At 41.2% G+C, this 25,415-nt stretch overlaps 1 protein-coding gene across 1 annotated transcript; it reads right to left on the bottom strand.

Annotated features, from left to right (window-relative positions):
- Nucleotides 1-22,994, bottom strand: klhdc4 (kelch domain containing 4). Its single transcript, XM_034085398.2, has 13 exons — nt 22,759-22,994; nt 22,439-22,530; nt 17,520-17,598; nt 16,921-17,019; nt 6,776-6,912; nt 5,048-5,140; nt 4,357-4,519; nt 4,194-4,272; nt 3,815-4,023; nt 2,683-2,917; nt 2,410-2,592; nt 2,045-2,194; nt 1-1,442 (listed from the first exon to the last, which is right to left on the bottom strand). The coding sequence occupies exons 1-13, from the start codon at nt 22,855-22,857 to the stop codon at nt 1,270-1,272; spliced, it is 1,791 nt and encodes a 596-aa protein (XP_033941289.1). The 5' UTR covers nt 22,858-22,994; the 3' UTR covers nt 1-1,269.
- Between the last annotated feature and the right edge of the window lie 2,421 nt (nt 22,995-25,415).

Raw genomic sequence — 25,415 nt, 5'->3', positions numbered from 1 at the left:
TTGTATCATAAATGTATTTATTTTTTCTTTGACAGTATTAAATAAAGGCCCAGCGGTGATTCAACACTTTATTTTAAATGTTGTGAATGATGTTCTCAGAGTATCCTGCATTATCATCTTTTGATTGTGTTCCATGCATTCAAAATGTGTTACATCCAATACACGCTTATGTTGTGCTGCTGACGGCTTAGAATGACAGTAATAACAACTGCACGTCTGATTAAGCATCAGAACAAATACATTTAGGCTGCATTGATCAATATTATCATACTAACAATCAAATTACTGTGTGAAAAGGAAGAGAATTGTTTCTCAGAGTTTCGCTCAGCTCTACGGAACATTCAGTGTGCGTCTTTCAGCACATGGCTTACTGACCGCTACTTTAATGTTTTGGTTTATTCTCATCGATCTTGTCATCCTTGTTTCCAACCACAGTAAATAGCCTTTTTATTAAGGTAAACATCTCTGATCAACCCACTGTACAAGAGATGTCCCCCACCAAAGAGCAGCCAAAGTTAGCAAGTAGCTGGTAAACATACAAGCACAGCTAAAAGGAGAGTAAATATTGTTTGGCAAGGGCCCAGAAACAGGTGTGTGAATAGGAAGCTGTTTCGCTATTCACAATATAACTTAACATAATGATAATATGTTAAAGATGAATTTACACTGTGGTCTGTGTGTTAAACCAGTTTAAGTTCAGACAAGTTGTAATTGTGTGACTGCTCTATGACATCACTAACTGGAATTGTAAACAGCAAAACAGAGAAAAGCTACAGAAATGGACAGATGATTAATATGTGTAACCAAAGAACCATGTCAAAGAGATGTATAACTTCTACAACTTGTCAGTTCTCACAAAACCCACACCACATGTGATTTAATGTAATGCTCCCCTGCACTAAGATGTCTCCTTCACTTTGCTTCACCACACTGCTCAGAATTGGTAGCAGCATTTTGGATAAACAATGTTATCGTTGAGGTTACTTATTGAAAATGAATGAAAACTGTTGTGCTCAACAATCCATTATCTACCAGCTAATGTATTGTTAAATTCACAATAGATCAGTGGGAGAAAACAAGTTTGTGTTTTCAAATTAAATATAATTCAATCTGCATTACAGCACAGTTTTTAAACGAGATGTTTTATAAAATGTTCATTACATACGACCACACACACGGTCCTTGGAACATACTGAGGACACATGTGCATATGCCAACAAACACAATCTGGGATCTTTCTCTATTGTTTGTCACACACACACACACACACTATTGGTCCTCAAAGAAGACTTTAGCCATGGCGAGGGCGATCTTGGCCACCTTTTTGTCCTTGGCGTCGGGGCCCAGGTTGACACGGGACAGTCCTGTCCAATACTGCTCTGTGCGACTCTGGTAATCCACCAGAGTCTCTGCCTCCTGCACTGTGGGGTGCTCCTCTTCATCTGGAAAGTTACACCCACAGGGAGAGAGGTTTAAACTGTTGCAAAAAAATCACCTCCTAAAAAGGAGCCCAGTTGCTCAAAATGAGCATATTTGATATATTCAAGCGACCAGTGGTGGCTAGGGTTAGCATTGGGGAATTCTGGGTAGACAAACATATATTTTTTCTCAACATATGATTTAAACAGACCCGTCTTTTCTTTGGCAGGGGAGAAGCTTAATACATTCTGAGAAAGATAAACTATTAAGGTTTTTACACATTTTTAGCCAAAAAACATGGGGAAGCAAATAGTGGATAGAGATGCAGAAAGATGTGGAATTCAAGCAATAAAACTGATGGTTATTTATCAGCAATATCTTTTGAACGTGAAAGAGGACATTCTGCTCGTTTCAGGTTCATTTTTGTAGTTTGTTCCTCTACTGGGACATGTCTCTCTGAGATGTTTTAACATGTATTTGGAATGTTGGAATATCATAATCTGTTTAATGCCAAGCTTTTCCTGAAATACACACTGTATTTGTTGCTCAATATAAACTGCTTTTGAAGGTAAATTGTAAAAGAAAGAAAAGCAATAGACAGTGAAGCGGCAGAATAATCACTTGCCTTCCTCATCCTCGCCTTCCTCATCCTCGCTTTCCTCTTCAGACTCCTTCTCCCCTTCTGCTCCTTTCGCCGCCGCCGCCCCCTCTTCCTCCTCCTCCTCCTCCTCTTCATCTTCCTCTGACTCAGACTCATCCAGCCACTCCTGTGTCTCTGTGGAGAAAACAAAATCATAAATCCAAATGAAATCTCACATACTTCCCTGCTGCGTCACACAGCAATGAAACAAGACACATCTGCTCCTTTGCAGCCATCTGTTGAGCTGAATACATTTCATACAAATGTGTGTCTTCATGCATTTCTTTGTTAACCATTCTGGAGATATTGTTACTTTGCTTCAGCATTCTTGAGAAGTCTTTCTCACTCACTTGGGTCCATCTCCACCAGAACCTCCCACTGGTCCATCTTGTTGAGGTCCAGAGAGTAGAAGTCGTTCAGGGTGAACTGGCGGTCACCGACCTCAAACATCCCTCCAAACAGGAACATCTTGCCCTGGCGCACCGTTGCCATGGAGCTGGACCGTGCGCAGGGCTCCACAAGGGGGGCCCAGGCTGAACAGGAAGAAATGAATATGTGATTTTCCAAAATATCTGTATTTTTGCTATTTCTTTCATAACTTAAATACGTGTATGTAATCTTACCATCTTCGTCGTCCTCTTCTCCTTCGTCCTCTTCCTCCTCCTCCTCCTGCTGAGCTCCGGGGATCAATTCCTTGATGGTCATCACTGTACCGTCCTCCGCGATAATCTCCTTGATGACCTCAGTAGGTCCTTGAGATGCCCCCTCTTCCTCCTCCTCTCCCTTCTTCTCTGCTCCTTCCCCCTCAGCTCCACCCTTCTTCCCCCTTCTTCGTTTCTTTTTCTCTGACTTGTTTCCCTGGACAGAGAACCAAAACAATTAATAATCACAAATATCGAAACATCCATACCCTGTAGTCTTCCGGCAGCTTCCAGCTAAAAAATGTTTTAGCCAGCCTCTACTCGTGCTGCAAAGTAACACCATTCAGGAAGTCAATGTGTTGGCTAGTCAATAGTATGTTCACTTTGTAACATGGGACATTTTTTCCTACGGTACATCAAATTGTAAAAGATGTCCCTCCCCTTAGCCTATCGTGTACAATTTGCTGGAGCGCAAGTGTGCGTGTTACATGATGTCCCTATGTAAGTAAACAAAGGAGTCGGGCAGCGGTAGTATACAACACACTACATGAAAAGGGAAACCCCCAAAGCAAGCCTAATAGGGCTCCTTTAGCCAAGCCCAGCAGTGACGTTGTAGAGTACTGAAATACCTTTCATTTCATTACATCCAACAAAAATTAAAATGTTAAGCAGTTTTGACAGCACAGCATACCAAATAGCATTTGATTTAAAATAACAAACTTAATTTGTAATCCGTGTGAAGACAAAATTCTTAAAGGTAAACTGAAAATGCTCTTAAAAAACAAGATTATGAGAAAACAACATGACTAAGTGAAGTAAATCTCAGTTTGATATTTATACTCAAACGTATACAAAATGTTATTAGGGTCTAGATAAAAGCCTGAATAGTTAGAAGTGTCTCCTGCTGCCTCCACTACCACAAATACATTTAAATATGGGCTCATTTCAAATTCTGTAAATGTGACAAAAAAAGGCAACAGACACATGAATGGGTTCTAGCAATCCGAGGTTCAGTGGTACAATCTCCAGCTAAGTCACATGTAATAATAATATTATTAATAATAATGAACAGAAAGTCTCTTTGTCTCAGAAGCTTCACGGCCCTGCAGCTCACCCGCAGCACGCCGGGGAACCAGCGGTTCTTCACTGTGTCGTACAGGTACAGGTCGTTGTAGAAGTCGCCCTCTAGAGTCTCCTCCTCTTCCTCGTCACACACACCACCAAACAGCAGCGCCCGCCCTGCAGGGCCCATCGCCGAAGAGAAACCAGAGCGAGGAGGGGGCTTGCTCCCGGAAGGGCTCAGCCTGGACCACAACCACTTCTCTGGAAGACAGAGAAACAGAAGCAGAAAGAAAGAAGAAGAAGCAGAAGAAGACATACTTTATATATCTTTCTAGGGGAAATTCAATTTGTTGGTACACTTTTGTGAAAGGGAAACAAATACATATTTTCCTGAAAAAGGCCTAATAGTTAATAATTAAAATGTTTTGTACCTTGGCCGTCTTTCCCCTCTCTCTTGAGAAGGAACATGTCTGAGTGGATGGTCCCCTTCTCTACGTCCTTCTTCACTCTCTAGATAAAACAAACGCATGCATTAGGTCGAAAACATCACTAAATATGACGTGTTATGAATATGTGGGGAGCAAACACACTCACCACTTTAGAATATCCCCCGTAGACGATGACGCCCACGCCATCGGGCGTGGAGGTCATGAGACAGGCGGAGCGAGGTAAGGGGGCGGTGCCTGATGGAGAGAGGCGGGACCAGGAGAAGGTGTCCAGGGAGAAGGAGTAGACGTCGTTGTAGTAGATGAAATCCCTGCAGGTGGGGAGAGGAGAGGGCTGAAACTGAATGACATTTTTGAAAGAAAAACTAAAAACAAGACCTTTAAGTAAGAATGGTTCATAGACACTTTTTGTATATCTTATTAAATTTTGTCTAAATAATATCAGGTTTATTTAATTTTTTAATAAAATGTTTTCTTGAGTTTTTCTTATAATGTATGTATATTATATATATAAAATAATGTATGCATTATTTAGAATTGCTAAAATGTTGAATATTAGCAGCTGTCTTTAGGTGCTGTATAAATAAAGTTTGATTGACTATGATCAAACACACACACGCAGTTGTCCAATAAGCTAACCCAATGATTAGGTATCCAACTGTATTAGCTCGGCAGCTTCAAAATGCTCCAATAAAACATTGAAATGAACCGTATTTGGAACAGTCTCCCAAGAATCATTACAGACGTGGAAGTAATGCTCTAAACAACAGTGTTACCTGTGCACCATCCCCTCCATTACAGCATGTATCCTTGTTTATCTTTCAGTAACTGCTGCCTACCTGTTGCTCTCATGGAAACCTCCGAACACCAGCAGCTGCTTCTTGCTGAGCACCATCCTGTGGCCGCTGCGCCCTGATGGACCCCCGGGCGCCCTGGAGAGACACAAAATCATTTCTGGTCACTCATGTCTGTAAAAAGGATCATTAGATATAGGGATGCACGATATTGGTTTTTTGAAACCGATACCGATAACTTCCTGCTTCTCAAGACCGATAATAAAAAAAAATGTACGCCACTAATTATTTTAACGCGATTAACGCATGTGTATTTTTTTACCTGGCCGCCCCGTAGTTTCAGAGCGCATCGAGTTTAAAATACCATCTACAAGCTGATGCTGACAGCCCCGCTCCTGCCGCCCGCTTGTGGCAGACCACACTTCCACGCTCACCGGCAGGCACCGACTGGCCATCGGGAGGACCGGGAGGGTGTGTGTATGTGTGGCCCGAGCAAGCGAGAGAGACCTTACGTGTATTGTTGTTGTTAACATCTGGTGCTAGCTAGCTGCGCTAACGGATATAAGGAGCTGTTTAAATGAAAACAGAGGAGCGACATTTCGCCACAACTGCGCCGAGCACTTGACTTTATGCAGGAAGCAGACAGTGGGACATTGTACGAAGAGTCAGCACACTCAGCACGGATAGTGCGCAACATGATTGCAGCGTCCAGGCAGCTCCGGTTCGAGCATATGCCTTGAGTTGCATATAGCTCCAACGCACGCGCGCGCGCACACACACACACACACACACACACACACACACACACACACACACACACACACACACACACACACACACACACACACACACACACACACACACACACACACACACACACACACACACACACACACACACACACACACACACACACACACACACACACACACACACACACACACACACACACGCACTTTGTATTGTATTATTGTCTTCGTACGCTTTTAACACACCATCGTAGCGATGGCAATGTTTCAGGTGACTGATCCAGTTCGAAGTATTAGGGAGCGCTGGATTTGGAAGAACTCCCCTCTTCCTAAACCACTAATACCACAGTACTGGCAAAACGGGAGGAGCCGAGTGAAAAACAAGCACCCCTCATCCCAATCCACCCACACCGCAGTATTTTTTTCTTACCCAAAAAATATATTGTATATTATCGGGGCTATTAATACTGGTATCGAGTTTATCGGGATGACGTCAATATAATTCCTAATATCGGACCGATAATTATCGGCACCTCTGGAACTCCTTTTATGGAGCTGTCCTTTTGTATTACCTAGACAATCAACTTATCCACACGGCATCTATTGCACGTCTGTCCGTCCTGGGAGAGGGATCCCTCCTCTGTTGCTCTCCCTGAGGTTTCTCCCATTTTTCCCTTTAAACTGGGTTTTCTTTGGAAGTTTTTCCTTGTACGATGTGAGGGTCTAAGGACAGAGGGTGTCGTATTGTCATACTGATATTCTGTACACACTGTGAAGACCACTGAGACAAATGTAACATTTGTGATATTGGGCTATATAAATAAACATTGATTGATTGATTGATTGATTGATTATCCACTGATTGGACATTACAGGATATAATGAACTAATTAAGGTGTCCTCATAACTTCATTGGATATAAAATAGTATTTATAGCTACCATCAGATCCCTGTGTTCAAACATCATTATGATGCCCTTCATTTATAATCACATTTGTTTTTATGAGCCTCCATCCACACATACTTGATGTTCTCCCAAGTGTGTGTAGCCAGGTGCAGCACCCAGAGGTCCTTGTAGTGGTAGAACTGTTCCCCGTTGGGAGAGGCAAACTCTCCCCCGAACACCCAGAGCTGTCCCCCGCCCTGGGGAACGACCACCGCCTGAGGGGGAGACAGAGGGGAGAAGAAAAGGAGGCGAGAGAGAAGGGGATGAAGGAGGTTTAGTGTCCTTAGATTTGATTGGTTTTCTAGCAGCCATGATGATATGCTTATAAAGTTTCTGCTCCTCAGTGCTGCAGCAGTGTGCCCCCATGTGTTTAGATGAAGGATCACACATTTGAGCAGGGACCTACAAGCAACATGAGGTTCTTGTAGAGCAGGGGTGTCCAAACTATGGCCCCCGGGCAGGGCTGCAGCACAGGCAGTATGAAGCTTCCCCATTTTGAATCGGCCCTCAGCAAATTCAAAAAGTATAATGGAGTATGGCCCAAAAATGAAACTTGTGCGTGTCTTGTATTGTATTGTATTGTACTTCTTAAATATACATGTTCAAATAAATTACACAGAATTCATGTGTTAAGAGTAGTAGTAACCATGTTGCTTCAATCACATTAGTATGCATGAAAAGGTGACAGGTGACACGCCCCCAATTATGCAAATGAGCCAAGTCCGTCTCCCATTGGCCAATGAGCTAAGTCCCGCCTCCCATTGTCCCGCCTCCCATTCTTTGATGTGTGTGTTATCAGATTGGAGTGAAAGCCCCCCCCGGCGTAGTATGTTGAAAATCAAAAGAAAGAAAACTCAATTCATTACAAATTATGAATATTTTACCCTGTTCTAAAGTTTTGCACCCCTTAAAGAAAAACCCCTTCCTTACCAAGTACTTCATATTATACCCTTTGTTAAGTGTTGCGTACATCAAGGTGTATCTTAAAGTATCTTGGTAGCAGAAAATAACTAAAATATGTAAGTTTATCAGAAAAGAAAAAACCTTGTTTAACTGAACAAGTGTTGCATACGCCAAAGTGTGTCTAAAAGTGTCTTAGTAACACAAGAAAAGAGAAAAAAGCATTGATGTTAACAAAAACTGGATTGTTCCACTGAAATAATAAATAAATAATTTCAAAAAGTGCACTTAAAAAGAAAAGAACAAATGTATTCAGATAAAGTATTTTGTTAGACTATTAAGTCCAAGATGGTTACATTGTTACCCTCTAAACCATTTGTATTATATTTTTGTTTTCCTAATAAAGCCAGTCACCTGAATTAATTTTGTCTCCAGACCTTTTATTTTTATTTTTTACATTTTGTAACATTTGTAGAGAACAAACACTGTGGTTAAAATGAGTGTCTTTATGACGTCTCTCACACAGTTGGTATTTTTCACAAAATTCATTTTTAAACACATCATCTTGATACAGAGATAACACATTTTCGTAAGACAACCCTGACGCTCTTTTTACATAAGTAGAATACACAAGGTTTTTCTTTGAGGGGTCCTTAGTTTTAAATGATCTGGTGAGTAGGGTGTGACTTGTTATGTTGAGTGGGAGGCGGAGTCCTCTGCAAAAGTGAGTCTTTTTCACCAGTATAATGTCCATCGATGTCTGACTCTGTTTAAAAAAAGTTCTTTAAGCTTTGTAGCTTTTCCATCAATCATTTTCAGCCAAGCAGTCAGAGGCACCCGCAAGGATGTCTGAAAAAAACCCAGCATGTAGAGTTGAAATACTCAAACAAAATCATCAGAGGGGTCCTTCCCCAGCGTCACCATACGGCTTGCACGGTAATACCATCGCCCCGATGGTCCGCTTTTAGTTTCCCAGACGGTGCTTGTCAAGACTCTTCTTACTTCTGTCGGCGGGGAAATATCTCCTTCTTCTTCCTCCACCTTGAGGGGCAGCGGTGAAAACTCTTCTTTGATCTCGCATGCTGTCTGCGTTTTCTTTGCTTTTTACTGCAAATATCTTATGTCACCATATGTGACGTACGAGGCCCTGGTTGTAGAGCGTCCCGAATGGCCGTATTGAACCGAATGAACACCAAGTTGTTGATTCCCCTGGAGACTCGGATGAAGTAGATGGAGGTTGATACATATCAGTGTCAGCCATATCAATGTCAGCCATAGCGCTGTCGAGATCGGATGTCCAGATTGTTTTAGAGGATGGGGGTCCTCCAGGCGTTTGCTCCAGGCTGTAACTCGCGGGGAGAGACTTGTTTTTTCTCAGATCCATTGTTAGTGTTCAACAAATGTCCTTGAGGGGTCCTTACTTTTAAATGATCTGGTGAGTAGGGCGGGGAGTTGTTATGTTGAGGGGGAGGCGGAGCCCTTGTACAAGCTGGAGGCTTCATGGAGTGAAATGGAGCAGAAACACATTTTAAGAAAACTTCTCTTTATGAATACAGCAACATTCTAATATTATCCCTAGTACAACCTCACACAAACTTAATATTGGGTTTCCTTATAGTGGTGTAAAATAATTATAAAAAGACAAAGATCATGTTTTTAAAATTGTTTTATTATTTCCCCTCTTCAGAGAGACTTTTCTTATAGTTAGTAAAAAAGTAATTACACATTAGTTCACAGTCCCTACAATTAAAAAAAGAGAATATCCTCAGGTATCACTATTAAAAAACCTAAATAAGATCTTTTAAAAATAACATGAATACCCCCTTTGTAAAACATATACTGCATTCGTATACTTCCAAGAGACTCCTAAACATCTACTTGGGCAGTGTGAATTGAACGATAAACCGATCACTGTAAACGAAACGCGGAGAGAAGTAGCAGTGCAAATCGTTAAGTCTATTACCATGTATGCAGTACGGCAGTAACTTGGTAAAATGTAATGTGTTTTTATGAAAATGTTTTCAATTAAACAACCATTACAAAATGAAAATGTGTTTTTTTATAGATGTAATGCGCTTCTCATCTCACAGATAGTGTCCTAAATCAGCATACATTCCAAGCTTATCTCTACCCCCACATCAAAAGGCCAGCTCCTGAGAGTCTTTTACAGTCAGACCGAGGGGGGAAATCTGTCACTTCCTCACAGAGTCCCTCCTCCAACACACATGAATGCGCACATGACCAAAAGAGGGCACGAGATAAGTTTGTGCACAGGCTGACAGGCAGGTAGGCGTCTGAACCCCTCGCAGATGCTGCATTCGTTTCTTGACTGGCGCTTCGGACGGGTGGCTGTAAGTTGTCACACAGGCTGATTAAACCCAATTCGAGGCGTCTCTTGGCCATTTTCTTTTTTGAAAAGTGACTAGGTAAGTGGAATTGCCTGTCTTTTTTTTATTTAGTTTGAGCATATCTCTATACACTACTCTGTTGGCTCATAGCCTCAGGAGGGGTGGGGAGAAGGGGGGAGGCTGGGAGGGGGGAGGGTAGGCATTCTCACACATAGCTTCAAAAGATATACAGAGATTAACATCAAAGGCTTTCACCAGTGTGAAATCACACCTGCCTGTTATAACACATCACATCAAAGGGCAAACATCAAAGGCTAATTAGATTAGACAACAAAGGGCTCTGAGGGGCAGGGGTCAGAGAGACTGACTTAATCAATACATCAAAGAACTATACAACAAAGGCACTACGCCGTGGGGCATTTCACTCCTATCTGATTACAAGGTTAATTACTCAACTCTGAGGGGCAGGGGTCAAATACCTTAACTTCAAAGAGACTGTCTTAATCAATACATCAAAGAACTACGCCGGGGGGCCTTTCACTCCAACAATGGGAGGCGGGACTTAGCTCATTGGCCAATGGGAGACGGACTTAGCTCATTTGCATAATTGGGGGCGTGTCACCTGTCACTTTTTCATGCATACGAATGTGATTGAAGCAGCATGGTTACTACTACTGTTAAGAAGCCCACTCTTCAAACAAATTCAGTCAATTGAAGTTGAAAACGTTTTCTATAAAAATCTAAGTTGATAAGAAAAAAGCCCAATAACTTATTTTCATAACACGCTTGAAATAAACCCTTCCTATTTCCTCTTATGATAAGCAATCTGAGGCTCCCGTTTTAAACAAAATTAATGGGGCGCCGAAAAGCGACTAATTTGCATTTGCCATTACACATATTTAATTTAAATTTCTGTTAACACTAGAACCGCCAACAGCGTCAGCGCCTACATAGCAGTAGCGTAGGCAGAAATGTACTTTAGGGTGGGCCTGTAAAAATTAGAAGCTAACAACAATCCCCGCCGGTACCGGTGGCAGATTACTTTTGGAATACTTTCTTTTTCCATAACAGATGGGTATGTTTTGGTGAACAGGAGACACGTATTTTACTGTTTTATGGCTTATCAAGAATTCAAACACGACATCTTGGTGTAATTCTGGACAGCTCTCTCAACTGCACCCACACATCACCCGGACTGCATTCTTTTTACTGCATTCAAACCTTTCCTTAGAATATGTTATGAATTGTAAGGTGTCCTTGGGTGCTTTGAAAGGCGCCCCTAAATAGAATGAATTATCATTTAATTTGAGAGGGCTCTCGAGAGGAGAGCGCGGCGATAGGCGAGGAGAGAGAGGCTCGAGAGAGGAGAGAGGAGAGAGGAGAGCTTAGCTCGAGAGGAAGGGGAGAGAGGATCCTCAGATCGCTCGGATCGCTCTCTCTCGCTTCTCATCTCTCTCCTCTCTCTCTCTCTCTCTCTCTCTCTCTCTCTCTCCTCTCTCTCTCTCTCTCTCTCTCTCTCTCTCTCTCCTCTCTCTCTCTCTCTCTCAAAAAAATTAATAATTTTTTAAATGACACCGAAGCTTTCTCAGGGTGGGCCAATGAGTAAACTCCTGGGCCCACCCAGTAGGACGATTTAAAACTCACTTAATTAACATTTTGCTCAGGGGGTGCTGCCAAAAGTGGGGAGGGAGCCGCTTGCTTAAAATAAAAAAGGCGGTGCCGGGCGATACGAGCCGCATAAATTGTTTGTTAAAGGCGAGACACGGCAGGCAAAAACATCGTATTTCATGCACTGGTCAATTTTGAGATGTTGTGCTATTTTGATTCCATAACATGTTTTCTTTCAGGCTTTTGGAAGGAAAACGTACAAAATACACATTTAAGTGTTCATTTTACTATAGTTTGTCTGTATATTTCTCCTAAATTCACCAAAAAATAGCATTCTAACGTAACATAAAGTACCGCGACCACTGTTTTCAACATGTCATCAGAGATATCGTTGGAAAGCTCCGTCTCTCCTGCACAATCTCATCAGATCCAAATATGGTCATTTCCTTTTTATCAGCAACCAATCGTGAAAGTACAAAAGGGTCTTAAACCAAGAAACGAAATCTCATTGGCTGATGTCAACTTCTGACAACGTGATTCGTTCAGATGTGTCACATGGTGTGCTAAAACACTTCCTGGTTAGCTTTCCGCTAGAAATTGAAATCTCAAAATGGCAAAAGAACGGCGAAAAAAACGTTCACAGAGAAGAAAACAACTATTGTCACTTGCACGAAGCAAGGTTATACAAAAAAAAAATGAACCCGAACATGAAATACCTTCACGGAGTGCGTCGAGTCATCCAAAGAACAGGAGGGTTTAGCTAGCGCCACACTGCAATCTTTAAAGGTTGTTTTCTCAAAATGAGTTTTTTCTCCTACTCTGAGTCCGAAATTTCCACTTCAGTTGCACTTACATACACCAAATCTTCCAGTTATATTCCTATCAATATTATGAAGGCTTTTACAGAAGGGTTTGTTCATATATCATTCATAGCCTGAATTATATAAGATTTTATACCTAGAAACATGGCGAAAATTGATAATTTAGGGCTGTTGACAGTATTTTCTGATTTATGGAGTGATAAAAAGAAATATCCAAAATCCCTTCTGTAAAAGCCTTAGATGCTAATATGACTACAAAATGAAACGAGAATTTTGAACCTGGCTTTATCCAAAGTTCAGATTTCGGTTCCTGAAATGTGTTAAAATATGCGCAAATTTTATGAGATAATGGCTCATTTGCATCTTCAGAAAACTTGTAATACAAGAAACAATTGCCTTATTGTAGGTAATTAACTGGAGAAATTACCCTATTCACCTGGGGTGTCTCGCCTTAACTGTTAGGCTTAATAAACCATTATAGACCTACATCCATACTCGCCAACCCTCCCGATTTTCGCGGGAGACTCCCGATTTCACTGCCCTCTCCCGGTTTCCTCCCGGGGTCATATTTCTCCCGATTTCTGACAAAATCAGATTTACTCAGGACGGTTTCCACTCGGACTTTAATACAGCTACACCATTGTTTGGTTTCCATGGTAGCGCGTCTCTTTAGTAGCGCGCGCAACTGAAAGTCTGAGAGGGTGAGGCAGATAGTCACATAAAATAGAACAAGAATCGACAACTCTACCCTCTGCTCACTCCTTTCCTGTAAAATACAGGTCCAGCCTACACATATGCTCCATCAAGGATGGTGCTACAGGCCGCAAGGCAGTGCACTTACCACTACAATAAGCATGTTAGTTAGTGTTAATCTAATACAGCTCCGGCGATCCACAACCACCCCCGCGATCCACTACCACCCCCACCCGCGGTGGTTTTGAAATGCTCCCGATTTCTGAGGTCTCAAGGTTGGCAAGTATGCCTACATCACTTAACAGCTGCATATGCCCACATGCTAACTATGGGTCTTACAAACCTACATAACATTAGTCATAGTCAGAAAATATTATTTACAATATTAATAAAACTATGAATTCAATTTTAACTGATTGACAAGGCAAAACACTGCACAGCGGCAGCAGCATTAAAGAAATAATCGTCTTACCTTGTGTTGGGGCTTCACAAAACTCCAAATGTAGCCTGGGGTGGCACTAATGAAGACCCTCATTAGAGCAGATACATCCACATTGTCCAAATGTTACTATGGACATGCATCAAAGTCAGATGTGTCAGTCTCTTCTGTGTCATATTACTTAGGTGGTGGGCTGAGGAGTAGCTGGTGGTCCACTCTTTTTATTGCGTTGTTTGTTGGAGAAAAAAAATCCAAAATCCTTTTTTGCGCCATTCTCGAAAGTTGTCACTCTGCAGTGTGTGTGTGTCGTGTCAATTACATCACTCTCCCACGACCTAGATGACTCGGATTTTATTTGGAAAATAAATCCAAGCCACCTGACTGATACAAATATATACTATGACTATTATATGCTACTGTATACAGCTAATTTTATTTTAAGTAAAATCATAACTATTTTATGCAGTTTAATCATTTTTATTTAGGTGGTCACTCAGTTTTTCAAATGTACACCACTCGCCAACAGGGGGTGCTACAGCAGCCGAACCCGAACATGAAATACCTTCACGGAGTGCGTCGAGTCATCCAAAGAACAGGAGGGTTTAGCTAGCGCCACACTGCAATCTTTAAAGGTTGTTTTCTCAAAATGAGTTTTTTCTCCTACTCTGAGTCCGAAATTTCCACTTCAGTTGCACTTACATACACCAAATCTTCCAGTTATATTCCTATCAATATTATGAAGGCTTTTACAGAAGGGTTTGTTCATATATCATTCATAGCCTGAATTATATAAGATTTTATACCTAGAAACATGGCGAAAATTGATAATTTAGGGCTGTTGACAGTATTTTCTGATTTATGGAGTGATAAAAAGAAATATCCAAAATCCCTTCTGTAAAAGCCTTAGATGCTAATATGACTACAAAATGAAACGAGAATTTTGAACCTGGCTTTATCCAAAGTTCAGATTTCGGTTCCTGAAATGTGTTAAAATATGCGCAAATTTTATGAGATAATGGCTCATTTGCATCTTCAGAAAACTTGTAATACAAGAAACAATTGCCTTATTGTAGGTAATTAACTGGAGAAATTACCCTATTCACCTGGGGTGTCTCGCCTTAACTGTTAGGCTTAATAAACCATTATAGACCTACATCCATACTCGCCAACCCTCCCGATTTTCGCGGGAGACTCCCGATTTCACTGCCCTCTCCCGGTTTCCTCCCGGGGTCATATTTCTCCCGATTTCTGACAAAATCAGATTTACTCAGGACGGTTTCCACTCGGACTTTAATACAGCTACACCATTGTTTGGTTTCCATGGTAGCGCGTCTCTTTAGTAGCGCGCGCAACTGAAAGTCTGAGAGGGTGAGGCAGATAGTCACATAAAATAGAACAAGAATCGACAACTCTACCCTCTGCTCACTCCTTTCCTGTAAAATACAGGTCCAGCCTACACATATGCTCCATCAAGGATGGTGCTACAGGCCGCAAGGCAGTGCACTTACCACTACAATAAGCATGTTAGTTAGTGTTAATCTAATACAGCTCCGGCGATCCACAACCACCCCCGCGATCCACTACCACCCCCACCCGCGGTGGTTTTGAAATGCTCCCGATTTCTGAGGTCTCAAGGTTGGCAAGTATGCCTACATCACTTAACAGCTGCATATGCCCACATGCTAACTATGGGTCTTACAAACCTACATAACATTAGTCATAGTCAGAAAATATTATTTACAATATTAATAAAACTATGAATTCAATTTTAACTGATTGACAAGGCAAAACACTGCACAGCGGCAGCAGCATTAAAGAAATAATCGTCTTACCTTGTGTTGGGGCTTCACAAAACTCCAAATGTAGCCTGGGGTGGCACTAATGAAGACCCTCATTAGAGCAGATACATCCACATTGTCCAAAATGTTACTATGGACATGCATCAAAGTCAGATGTGTCAGTCTCTTCTGTGTCATATTACTTAGGTGGTGGGCTGAGGAGTAGCTGGTGGTCCACTCTTTTTATTGCGTTGTTTGTTGGAGAAAAAAAATCCAAAATCCTTTTTTGCGCCATTCTCGAAAGTTGTCACTCTGCAGTGTGTGTGTGTCGTGTCAATTACATCACTCTCCCACGACCTAGATGACTCGGATTTTATTTGGAAAATAAATCCAAGCCACCTGACTGATACAAATATATACTATGACTATTATATGCTACTGTATACAGCTAATTTTATTTTAAGTAAAATCATAACTATTTTATGCAGTTTAATCATTTTTATTTAGGTGGTCACTCAGTTTTTCAAATGTACACCACTCGCCAACAGGGGGTGCTACAGCACCCCCGGCACCCCTACTTCCCGCGGCTATGTAATTAAAACATTTAAACAAATTACTAAAAGTAGATGAACTACATTATTCAAAAGTTTACAGTAACTTCTGATAATAACACAGGGGAAATAAACGAGGCATCGTTTCACCGTGTCTCTCTTTTTCTCTCTCTCTCTCTCCCTTGGCGGTTCTAGTGTTCATTTACCGTTTTGTCTTCTCTTTGCTTAATCGATTTGAAACCAAGTCTAACATAGCTTAAACTTAACGTTAGCTTTCTAGCTAACACAACACATGCACGCACCTTTCTCTGTGGGGTTTTTTGTAGTGACGAATGAAGTTGGATGTTGTGGTGGTCGTGTCACTGATCTGTATGCTGCAAACCCTGCATATCGCTGTTCTCTTCTTATTAGCGTCATCGACAAAATAATCCTTGAATCCAAACTTCATTATTTGTGGAGTAAAGCTAGCTGCTGCCATGTTAACTGACACTCCTGCCTTCTAGTGGGTTGCCAGGTTTGTGCGCACGGCGCTATAATCACGTTTTTCGAAAAAACGCAAATATTTAATTTTAAACAGTCAAGTCCTTTCAAGTCATCTATCTCAAGCTTAAGTCAAGTCTCAAGTCATGAATACCAAGTCAAAGTCAAGTCAAGTCTTTTATCAATGTTAGTCAAGCAAGTCTCAAGTCAAAAAATATGCGACTCAAGTCATGTGACTCGAGTCCCCACCTCTGCTGTGATGTAGGATGTTGTTTTTCTTAAAGCACATTCAAGTATCAACCATATTGTACCTACATTTGATTGATTTTGTTAACTTATAACTGAACTTATGAGGCAATATACCTCTAGTGAGTGGCCCAGCCCTTTGTATGTTTTTCTGTATGTGGCTCTCAGTGAGAAATGTTTGGACACCCTTGCTGTAGAGCAAATGTTGCACCACCCAGGTCTATTCAATATGGCTAAACTTATTATGAAATGTGTTGTTTGGATTTAAGTCCCATGGTTTTGTTTATTTGGAAGAGTTACTTGGTTCTGAGAATCACCTAAAACACCATTCATCTGAGGACACACACAGTTAGGGTTACCTGGTGAGCGCAGCGCGGGGGAGGGGGGTTGGGGATCTCTGATTTAACCCAGTTGTTCTTCTTGATGTTGTAGAAAAACAAATCATTGTACAGGTACGTCTGCAGAAAAAGGCAACAAAAGGTTTTCAAATTAGGAATGTATTCAACAAAGTTTCAGTTGTAAAATATAGGGGGAAAAAAGAACAAATGCATCAAAGAGTGTGAGCTTCATAAACAGTTTGTACAATGTTGATGATTGTGAAATGATGACAGCTTATTAAGGCCATTGTAGGTTTAAAAATAAAATGACGGTCCTGGGGAGGCAAGTCATTTCAGGAAAAAAACCAAAACAGATTTCATTCATAAAAAATTGACATTTTCTGATTTATACGCATTTAAAATGACATTTACATGAATACAATCTTATTTTCTTTTGACTAAAACACCAATTGCTTCAATTTGCAAGGTCCATCCTTGTTTTTCCTACAATAGCCCCTGTACACCACAGTATGAAAATGTATTGAAAAAACAATAAGACAGGCCATGCTTTAAATACGTTTTCCAAATCATCCCAAAATCAGACAGTGTGAGCCGGGTGGACATCAAGTCTTTTCTCCTACCTTCCTTCCATTGAAGAATTCTCCTCCAAACAGGATGAGTTCATCCTTCTCAGGATGGGCGGAGATGGACGCGCTCAGCCTTAAAAAAAAAAAATCACAAGACATCAGAAATTAAGATTATGCATGATGTCACGATCTCCCCTTTGAAATGGTTCCCAGAGCCTCAGCACTTATCCTGACAAATCACTTAGTCTGTCAAATCTCTCAACATCTATTGTAGGGAATGGGAAAACATGTGGAACATGTCCCTTTATCAGAGGATCAACCCTGATGATCTATGCATGTGACCATGATGTTGTCATTTTCTGTTCTGACTAAAAAACCTAATCAACTACTTGACTGTCTTGATATTTGGTGCACAACTTTTGTCTCTTTCAGGGTGATTTGTAATATCGTTTTAACCTTCAACTTTACTCAAATAAAAGCTGCAAGTCAATCAGGGTGCTCGTGCTCCAATCCATTTTTGTTTGTAAATGGTTAATAGTATACCTTTTAAACATTAGCGCTTTAGCATAGGAACTACCCTTTTAGCTTAAAGGTGGGGTATGTAATTTTGGAGAAACCAGCTCGAGTGCGCTAGAATTTGAAAATACACAACCGGAAAAAATCTGCCTCTTCCTTCAGACTTCCTCACAGAGCCCCTCCTCCAACACACGAACGCGCATATGACCAATCAGGGCACGAGATAAGTTTGTGCCCAGATGGAAGGCTGACAGGCAGGTAGGCCTTCCAGCTATTTTAGCCGGGCCGGCTCAAATTATTGGTCGTGCTTTTTACAGCACTACGGCTTCCACAGATGACATGTTTTGATGGATTTATTGTCAAAGCACTTAAGATATTCATTGCTATCGGGATGTTAAGAGCATTCCATGGAATATAACAAAAAGTGTTTCTGAAATAAATTACATACCCCACCTTTAAGTAAACTGGTCTGTCTGTAAAACTCAATATACACTTTTATGTTTATATTTGTTGTGGTTGGTATTATTATAGAGTATAACAACTAATACTGTACATTTATATTGTAGGGCTGCTCGATTATGGCAAAAATCATAATCACGATTATTTTGGTCAATAATTGATATCACAATTATTAAAAACGATTATCCATTTACTTTGAAAACAACAATTTAAAAAAAAAAAATTGAACAGTATATTTTTAACAGTCGATTACCCTGAACTTTAAGTATAATTCAACTGAAAAACCAATACAAAAATAAAAATGATATTAACTTTTCTTTTTTTTTTAAATAAAAATAATCGTTTTATTTCGCTTACGTTGTTTTCGTAATCGTTGCAAGCCAAAATCGTAATCGAGATTAAAATACAATTAATTGCAGAGCCCTATTATACTGTTCATTCATATAATCCATAACTACTTGGTGTAGTGATCTCTCAACAGGCTTTGCGGCAATGGTTACAAATGGAGGCTTTATCTCCAAGATGAAAAGTCAGAGGAAATTATTATATCTCTCGTGTCTTTAAACAGTTAAATGCCCCTGCTTTAATCGCTGATGATTAGGGTGTTAGCTATCTGAATTTCCCCACAGGGATTAATAAAGGTCCATCTTATTTTATCTTTTACTTACTGATACTCGTTGTTTTATGTGGGCTTGTGACGGGGTTCTATTTGTCCGTTCGAAACACTGGCCCAGTCGGTTGTTTTAAACTCCAAAACTTTAATTACAGCAGCAACAAAGAAATAGCGAAACTGCACAACTTAAACAAACAAAATAAAAGTCCAAATCAGGCCGTCCATCACTCATGGAGAGTAAACGTGTTCTGCTGTTGGCTTCTCTGCAACAAACTCCCGAACACGTCCCAGCTGTTGCCTTCACTGCAACATTCCCCCGAGTGACCCCTTCCAGGGCCAAACCCCGTCCCTTTTGAACCCATAGCCCCTCCCACAGGCTTACCGTCAACAGGTGACACAATTAACTGAAAACCACATTGTCAACATAAAAATCTGACCCAAACATAAACAGGTTAACTACCTCTTAACACAATCATTCCCCATAATTAACAAACACAAAATAAATAAGAAATTGCATGGTTCATTTCACGGAAGAGAGCAGGAAATGTTTGGTGTGTGTGTGTGTGTGTGTGTGTGTGTGTGTGTGTGTGTGTGTGTGTGTGTGTGTGTGTGTGTGTGTGTGTGTGTGTGTGTGTGTGTGTGTGTGTGTGTGTGTGTGTGTGTGTGTGTGTGTGTGTGTGTGTGTGTGTGTGTGTGTGTGTGTGTGTGTGTGCGTGCGTGCGTGTGTGCCGGCTGTCAGTGGCGGAGTCAGTGGCCCTTTCTCATTTCATCAAATCCCCCTCCTCGACTCCTCGGTCCTCCGGTGGTGACCCGGAAATTAATTTCAGCACGCCATGTTGAAGGACATCTCATTTCTCTAAATGCACTTCGAGGACCGAGGATCGAGCGTCGAGGAGGCTCTCTGGAGGAGCTCTAACCGAGGAGACACTGATGGGTCCTCCACGGCTCCTCCGCGGATGCATTTCCAGGAACAGAGATGTTTCAAAGACTTGTGACGCACGGCCGGACTTATCTCAGCCAATGACAGCTCTGCATGCATCCCCTGGATATTATTTTAGAAACTGCTTTCATCGCAACGCGATGTTTCCAGAGAGAACAGCTGTGAGGTCCGTGCAGAAAGCAGAGCAGTGTGTATAATATATATCACTCAGTATAACAGGCCTCTACAAAGAGTCGATATTTTTCTAAAACCATTTAGTGCTTCACATAATAAAATACACAACGGCTGTAGCAAGTGAGTTTGGCAATTTACTTGCCGGAATCGAAAAGCAGAACCGGAATCGTTAAGATCCAAACGATACCCAGGCCTATGTGTGATGCAGTAAAATCTTACCGCTCACTTACGTTGAGCGGTGTCGTAAAAACCGTGGGAAAATGTAAAATACGTTGACGAAGAAGAAGATTCCAGTGGCCCCAATTTTTGTCCATTCTGAACAAGTGAAAAATGGGAACAAGTAAATTGCCAAACTCAAATTAGTTGCCAACTAATTCAGTCGTCGATTCGTTGGTGACGTCATAGCGTGTGTTTTACGCGCCGTTAAGCTCCAACGTTATCGGTCTTTATATCGGTATTTAAAACATTATGTCATTATTGCTACATAAGCATTATATCGCAGTCTTAGTGTCGCCAACTCCGTTTCTAATATGCAATAAGACTACAAAATGCGTCTATGATGTATTTTCGATCCTTCCAATCCAGACGAGAGATCTTTCACCCCTGTCTGTGTGCGAGGGGGTGGGGCAGTTTACTCACATACAACATGCATGCAACACACACACGGCTGCTACATGCATGCAACACACACGCGGCTGCTACATGCATGCAACACACACGCGGCTGCTACATGCATGCAACACACACGCGGCTGCTACATGCATACAACACACACACGGCTGCTACATGCATGCAACACACACGCGGCTGCTACATGCATGCAACACACACGCGGCTGCTACATGCATGCAACACACACGCGGCTGCTACATGCATGCAACACACACACGGCTGCTACATGCATGCAACACACACGCGGCTGCTACATGCATGCAACACACACGCGGCTGCTACATGCATGCAACACACACGCGGCTGCTACATGCATACAACACACACATGGCTGCTACATGCATGCAACACACACGGCTGCTACATGCATGCAACACACACACGGCTGCTACATGCATGCAACACACACGCGGTGGAGATGGCGGAGAGAACGCGCTCCGAGGTGTGGTTACACTTTACCCGTCTCGATGGGGACAATCCTCGTTGCCAAAAGTGCAATAAGAGTTTAGCATGTAAGGGCGGTAACACGAGCAATTTGTCTAAACATTTAGAAAAAGTGCTCCACATTCAGACGGAGGAATGCACCGGGTTCCACTGTCTTTCTAGCAGCTCTGTAGCCCCGTCCACGAGGAACGTTTCCACATCAGGTGTTCTGTATGCTAGCAGCAACACACGGAGTTAACTGCATTATACAAACATGGGTTTATGAGTAGAGGTAACAGAGTTATTTAGTTTGTTAAAGTTTCAGCTCTTCTGCTTACAGTTCTGTCATCACATTATTTAATACGATTTGTTAAAACATTGTTGGTTCTTTTGATGTGAACTATTATTTATTTAATTTAAATAAAAAGCAATGTTAGTTTTGTTCACAATTTGTTTAGTTAGTTTACCTTTATTTTTCTTTCAAAAGACTAGTTAAGAGTACCGTTAAAGGACCGGATCGATAAGCGCTATCGATAAAAGTAGTAGAACAGTTAAAACCTTAACGATACTCATCCCTACTTGACAATGTGAAAAAGGTTATCTTTTATCTTATCTGATCTGCTATCCTTGGTTTAAAATGTTGACGGACAGATTTTTTATTCATCTTTCAGCAGAAAGTTTAATAATATATGTATTTTTGAATCAAGTATTCATCTTTGTCTTCATTGCTAGTTTCCACATGCCTAAAACAACCTCAAGCTAAATCTAAAAGTTGATGGCTAAATAAGAGCGTTTGAGAAATTGTGCAAGGCATAATCCGAATAATCGATTAATCGTTTCATTAATCGATAGATTAATCGATTATCCAATTAGTCGTTTGTTGCAGCCCTAGAAAGGACGTCCCATTGCTCTTAAAAACTCATTTCCCTGCTTCTTGTGGTTTCCTTGCGTCTCTCCATGCTTCCCTGGTGGGAGGGACTAGAGGCAGGGAAGCGACACAAGTGAGGAAAGCAAGAATTTAATTTAACCGACCTGAGACGGGGCCAGTCACAGCGCTGCTGACACAAGTGTGTGTTTCATGAATGTGATCATCTTCTGTGCGGTCTGGATATGCAAGACGACTTTCCCGATAGGGACAATACATTCAAACGTATAGAAAGGGATCAAGTCTATCACCTTGCTGATGGAGGAGGACAGGTTGTCTCTACAACTGTTGTCTTCTTTGCATCCAGATTCTGAAACTCAGCGATCATCGCCTCCAAGTCCTCCTGCAGACAGAGAGGAGGGAAGGTAATAACAACAAACCAAAAGGATGTAAATGGCTTGCACAAATATGCCATAGTTGTGGGTACTAACAATATTGCTATATTTCACATTAGCATTATTGCTATTTTTGCTATTGCTTTTTTAAACCTATTACTAAACATGTGTGCGAAGCTACTTTTTATGATGTGAAATGAACAGAATTGAACACAAGGCTAACAGTTCAGTGTTACCTCCTCTCTTTTGGACCTCTTTGAAACCTTTTTCTCCATTTTGGCGGCCGTCTTCTCCGCTCCCTTCACCTTCTTCTCGTTCTTGCCTTTTTTGCCCATGACTGCTGTGATAAACTGCCGGAAAAGCGTTCAATTTAGCGGGTTGTATCTGTTATTTTAAATGAAGTCGCTGTCACATGGAGTTCTAAACAAACTCGCATGCTGAATTATTTCCTTTCCCCCTAAGTGGGGTTGACTTCCTGCAACAAACGTAACGTAAGCAACAGCGCCTTCTGGCGGGAAGGAGGACACATAGACCACCATTTAAATCTCTAATTTATTGGCTATTACAAATCGAATAGCCTTTAGTGCCAGGAATAAAACTAACAACTATATTCTTTAACAATAAGCTATTTTCACAGAACTTTAATAAAGAATAACCCAGCTGCAAGGTTTTATTTTCTTGAGATCTACGAAATACAACATTTTAAATGTAATTGACCCTGCTAATTGTTTTATCGCTACATTTACAGACATTGACATTTCTTGTTTCTTTGTCAACACAAGATGTATAAACTATTTATTACCTTTTTTGTTTGTCAAATTATGGATGGACTATTTTTAAGCTTCTAATTATTTCTCCTCTTTTAACCCTAAATATTGTATTTGTTACTGTGATAATGCAGATGATAGATCTTTTAATATTTACATTGTATTCTCTTCATACGTTTCATATTGCTAATTTATGTTAGAATGTAAAGAAAACACATGTAAGCAGATGTTCTTCTTCTTTACTTTTTGTTTGCCCTGTTCTTCCTTTTTCTACAGTATCATGACTTTTTTGTAAATGATCCTTTTATCATATTGATCAATATGATATCTAAACTTTGACTGTGTGCTTGCTTGCCAGTGTTTAATTTTATGGTAGAATATTAGGCTATTTATTAACGCAGAGCACACAAACAAAGGCACACATTTCACTAGAGACGGTACTTGTCGATGCATGCATGGTGTCCCTATTAGTTAGTAAACACCTAAAAATGAGGCCTATACTACGAACCTGGTTCAACCTAACCTGGATATGTTTGAGTTAGCCGGTTGGCCTAATCCAAAACATACGCGCTCTCGCTAAACTGTACTACGACGCTGGTTATCAAGTGGATCGCTCAAGCCAGCCGTTTCCTATCTAGTTAGGTGCGCGTTCACATGAAAGGGGTGGTATCTGGAGCATTCGACCAATCACAAACATGGAGTAGCATACTGACAGCGCAGCGTCATACTTCCTGAATGAAAAGTGAACTTTAATACTAGTCAAAAATGAAGAAGTTAAACTTTAAACATCCATGACTTAAACACTTTATCCAGGATAAAAGCCACATAGCTGCACCTGCAAGGTGAATACAGCTGGAACAGAACAAGTGTTTGAATGCGTACATTAACAGGTTTATGATATCACTGCCCCGTCTAAAACACGATCTGACTTCAATTACATTTGTCTCGAGTGTTTCGTCAACTTATGTGTTGCTTAAAATAATACTTCTGCATACAGTATGTGACACTGTGAGTGTTGCACGGCCAGATACGGCTCAGCTGACTCAGATAAGGAGATATATGATACATTATGAAGTGATATGCCGCGGACTGTACTTAATGTACTCTGATCCGGTTACTTATGTTGTGGCCGATATTTAAGTAAGCTTTCTTAACGCTAATGTTATAATAGTCAGATTGCTCTGAAGATGGGAGGTGATATTCTATTAATGTTCACGTTCACACAGTCGGTGATTTTTGCCGACCGTCTTTCCTGCGACGGCAGTTTTTCTGTATTTCCTTTCTCCTGTAATATGACTTGATCGCTTTAAACTCCGCACACTGAGCTCTGATTGGTCAGCAGGCGGTGCTTTCACTGAGTTGAGCTCTTAGCCTGCAACCTAACCTGGTCCCGACCAGGTTAGCTGCTTAGCATATATTACCATGGAGATCTAGCCCGCTAAAAAGAGAACCAGTTTCGGATGACCGGAAAGCCGGAGTTTCTCCTGAATTTAGCCGGCTAAGCGAAAATCCTGCTTCGCAGTATACCCCCCAGGTTAGGTTGAACCAGCTTCGTATAGGCCCCAGGTACTCCTCATACAAGCATGGTGCCGATTCCCTTAATTGATATGAAATAACAATAAGGTGACCTCATGGGTCTTATGAGTCACTAAACAAAGCCCCACATCCAGCCTACTGGAAGCATTGTCCGCCTCCCAACCACCGCTATGATTCATTTTGGATATCATCAAAACAAATTCTGCAGTGTTTACGGATATAATATTGACAAGCACTTGAGTCTGCTTGAGTCAGGGCAGCTCCACTTGCTTTGCTCTGAACTGGGGTCAGGTTGTGGATGTATTAAAGGGGTCCTGTTCTGCTCATTTTCATGTTCAAAATTGTATTATCTGCCTCTACTGTAACATGTTTCCATGCCTTAATGTTCAAAAACGTTTTAATTGTTCTCATACTGCCTGTGCTGCAGCACCTCTTTTCACCCTCTGTCTGAAACCAGAGCCCAGTCTGCTCTGATTGGTTAGCTGACTGGCTCTGTTGTGAATGGTCAGTTGCTCAGATGTCCCGTCCTTTCAGGAGAGAAACTCCCTCTGGAGGGATTAGCTTAACCATTTACAGGCACAACAACCTAT

This window comes from Pseudochaenichthys georgianus, chromosome 6 (genome assembly GCF_902827115.2).
Source record: "Pseudochaenichthys georgianus chromosome 6, fPseGeo1.2, whole genome shotgun sequence".
NCBI classification, from domain to species: Eukaryota; Metazoa; Chordata; class Actinopteri; order Perciformes; family Channichthyidae; genus Pseudochaenichthys; species Pseudochaenichthys georgianus.
The sequence above is the reverse complement of the archived record's forward strand: the minus strand, read 5'-3'. Positions and strand labels throughout refer to the sequence as shown.

Bases quoted from the DNA above. Each gene is read 5' to 3' on its own strand.
- klhdc4 (XM_034085398.2), bottom strand. From the start codon at position 22,857: ATGGGCAAAAAAGGCAAGAACGAGAAGAAGGTGAAGGGAGCGGAGAAG. The intron at 4,520-5,047 runs GTAGGCAGCAGT...CCCCACCTGCAG, and splicing joins GGTTTCCATGAGAGCAACAG to GGATTTCATCTACTACAACG. The intron at 2,195-2,409 runs GTGAGTGAGAAA...TTTTCTCCACAG, and splicing joins TCTGGTGGAGATGGACCCAA to AGACACAGGAGTGGCTGGAT.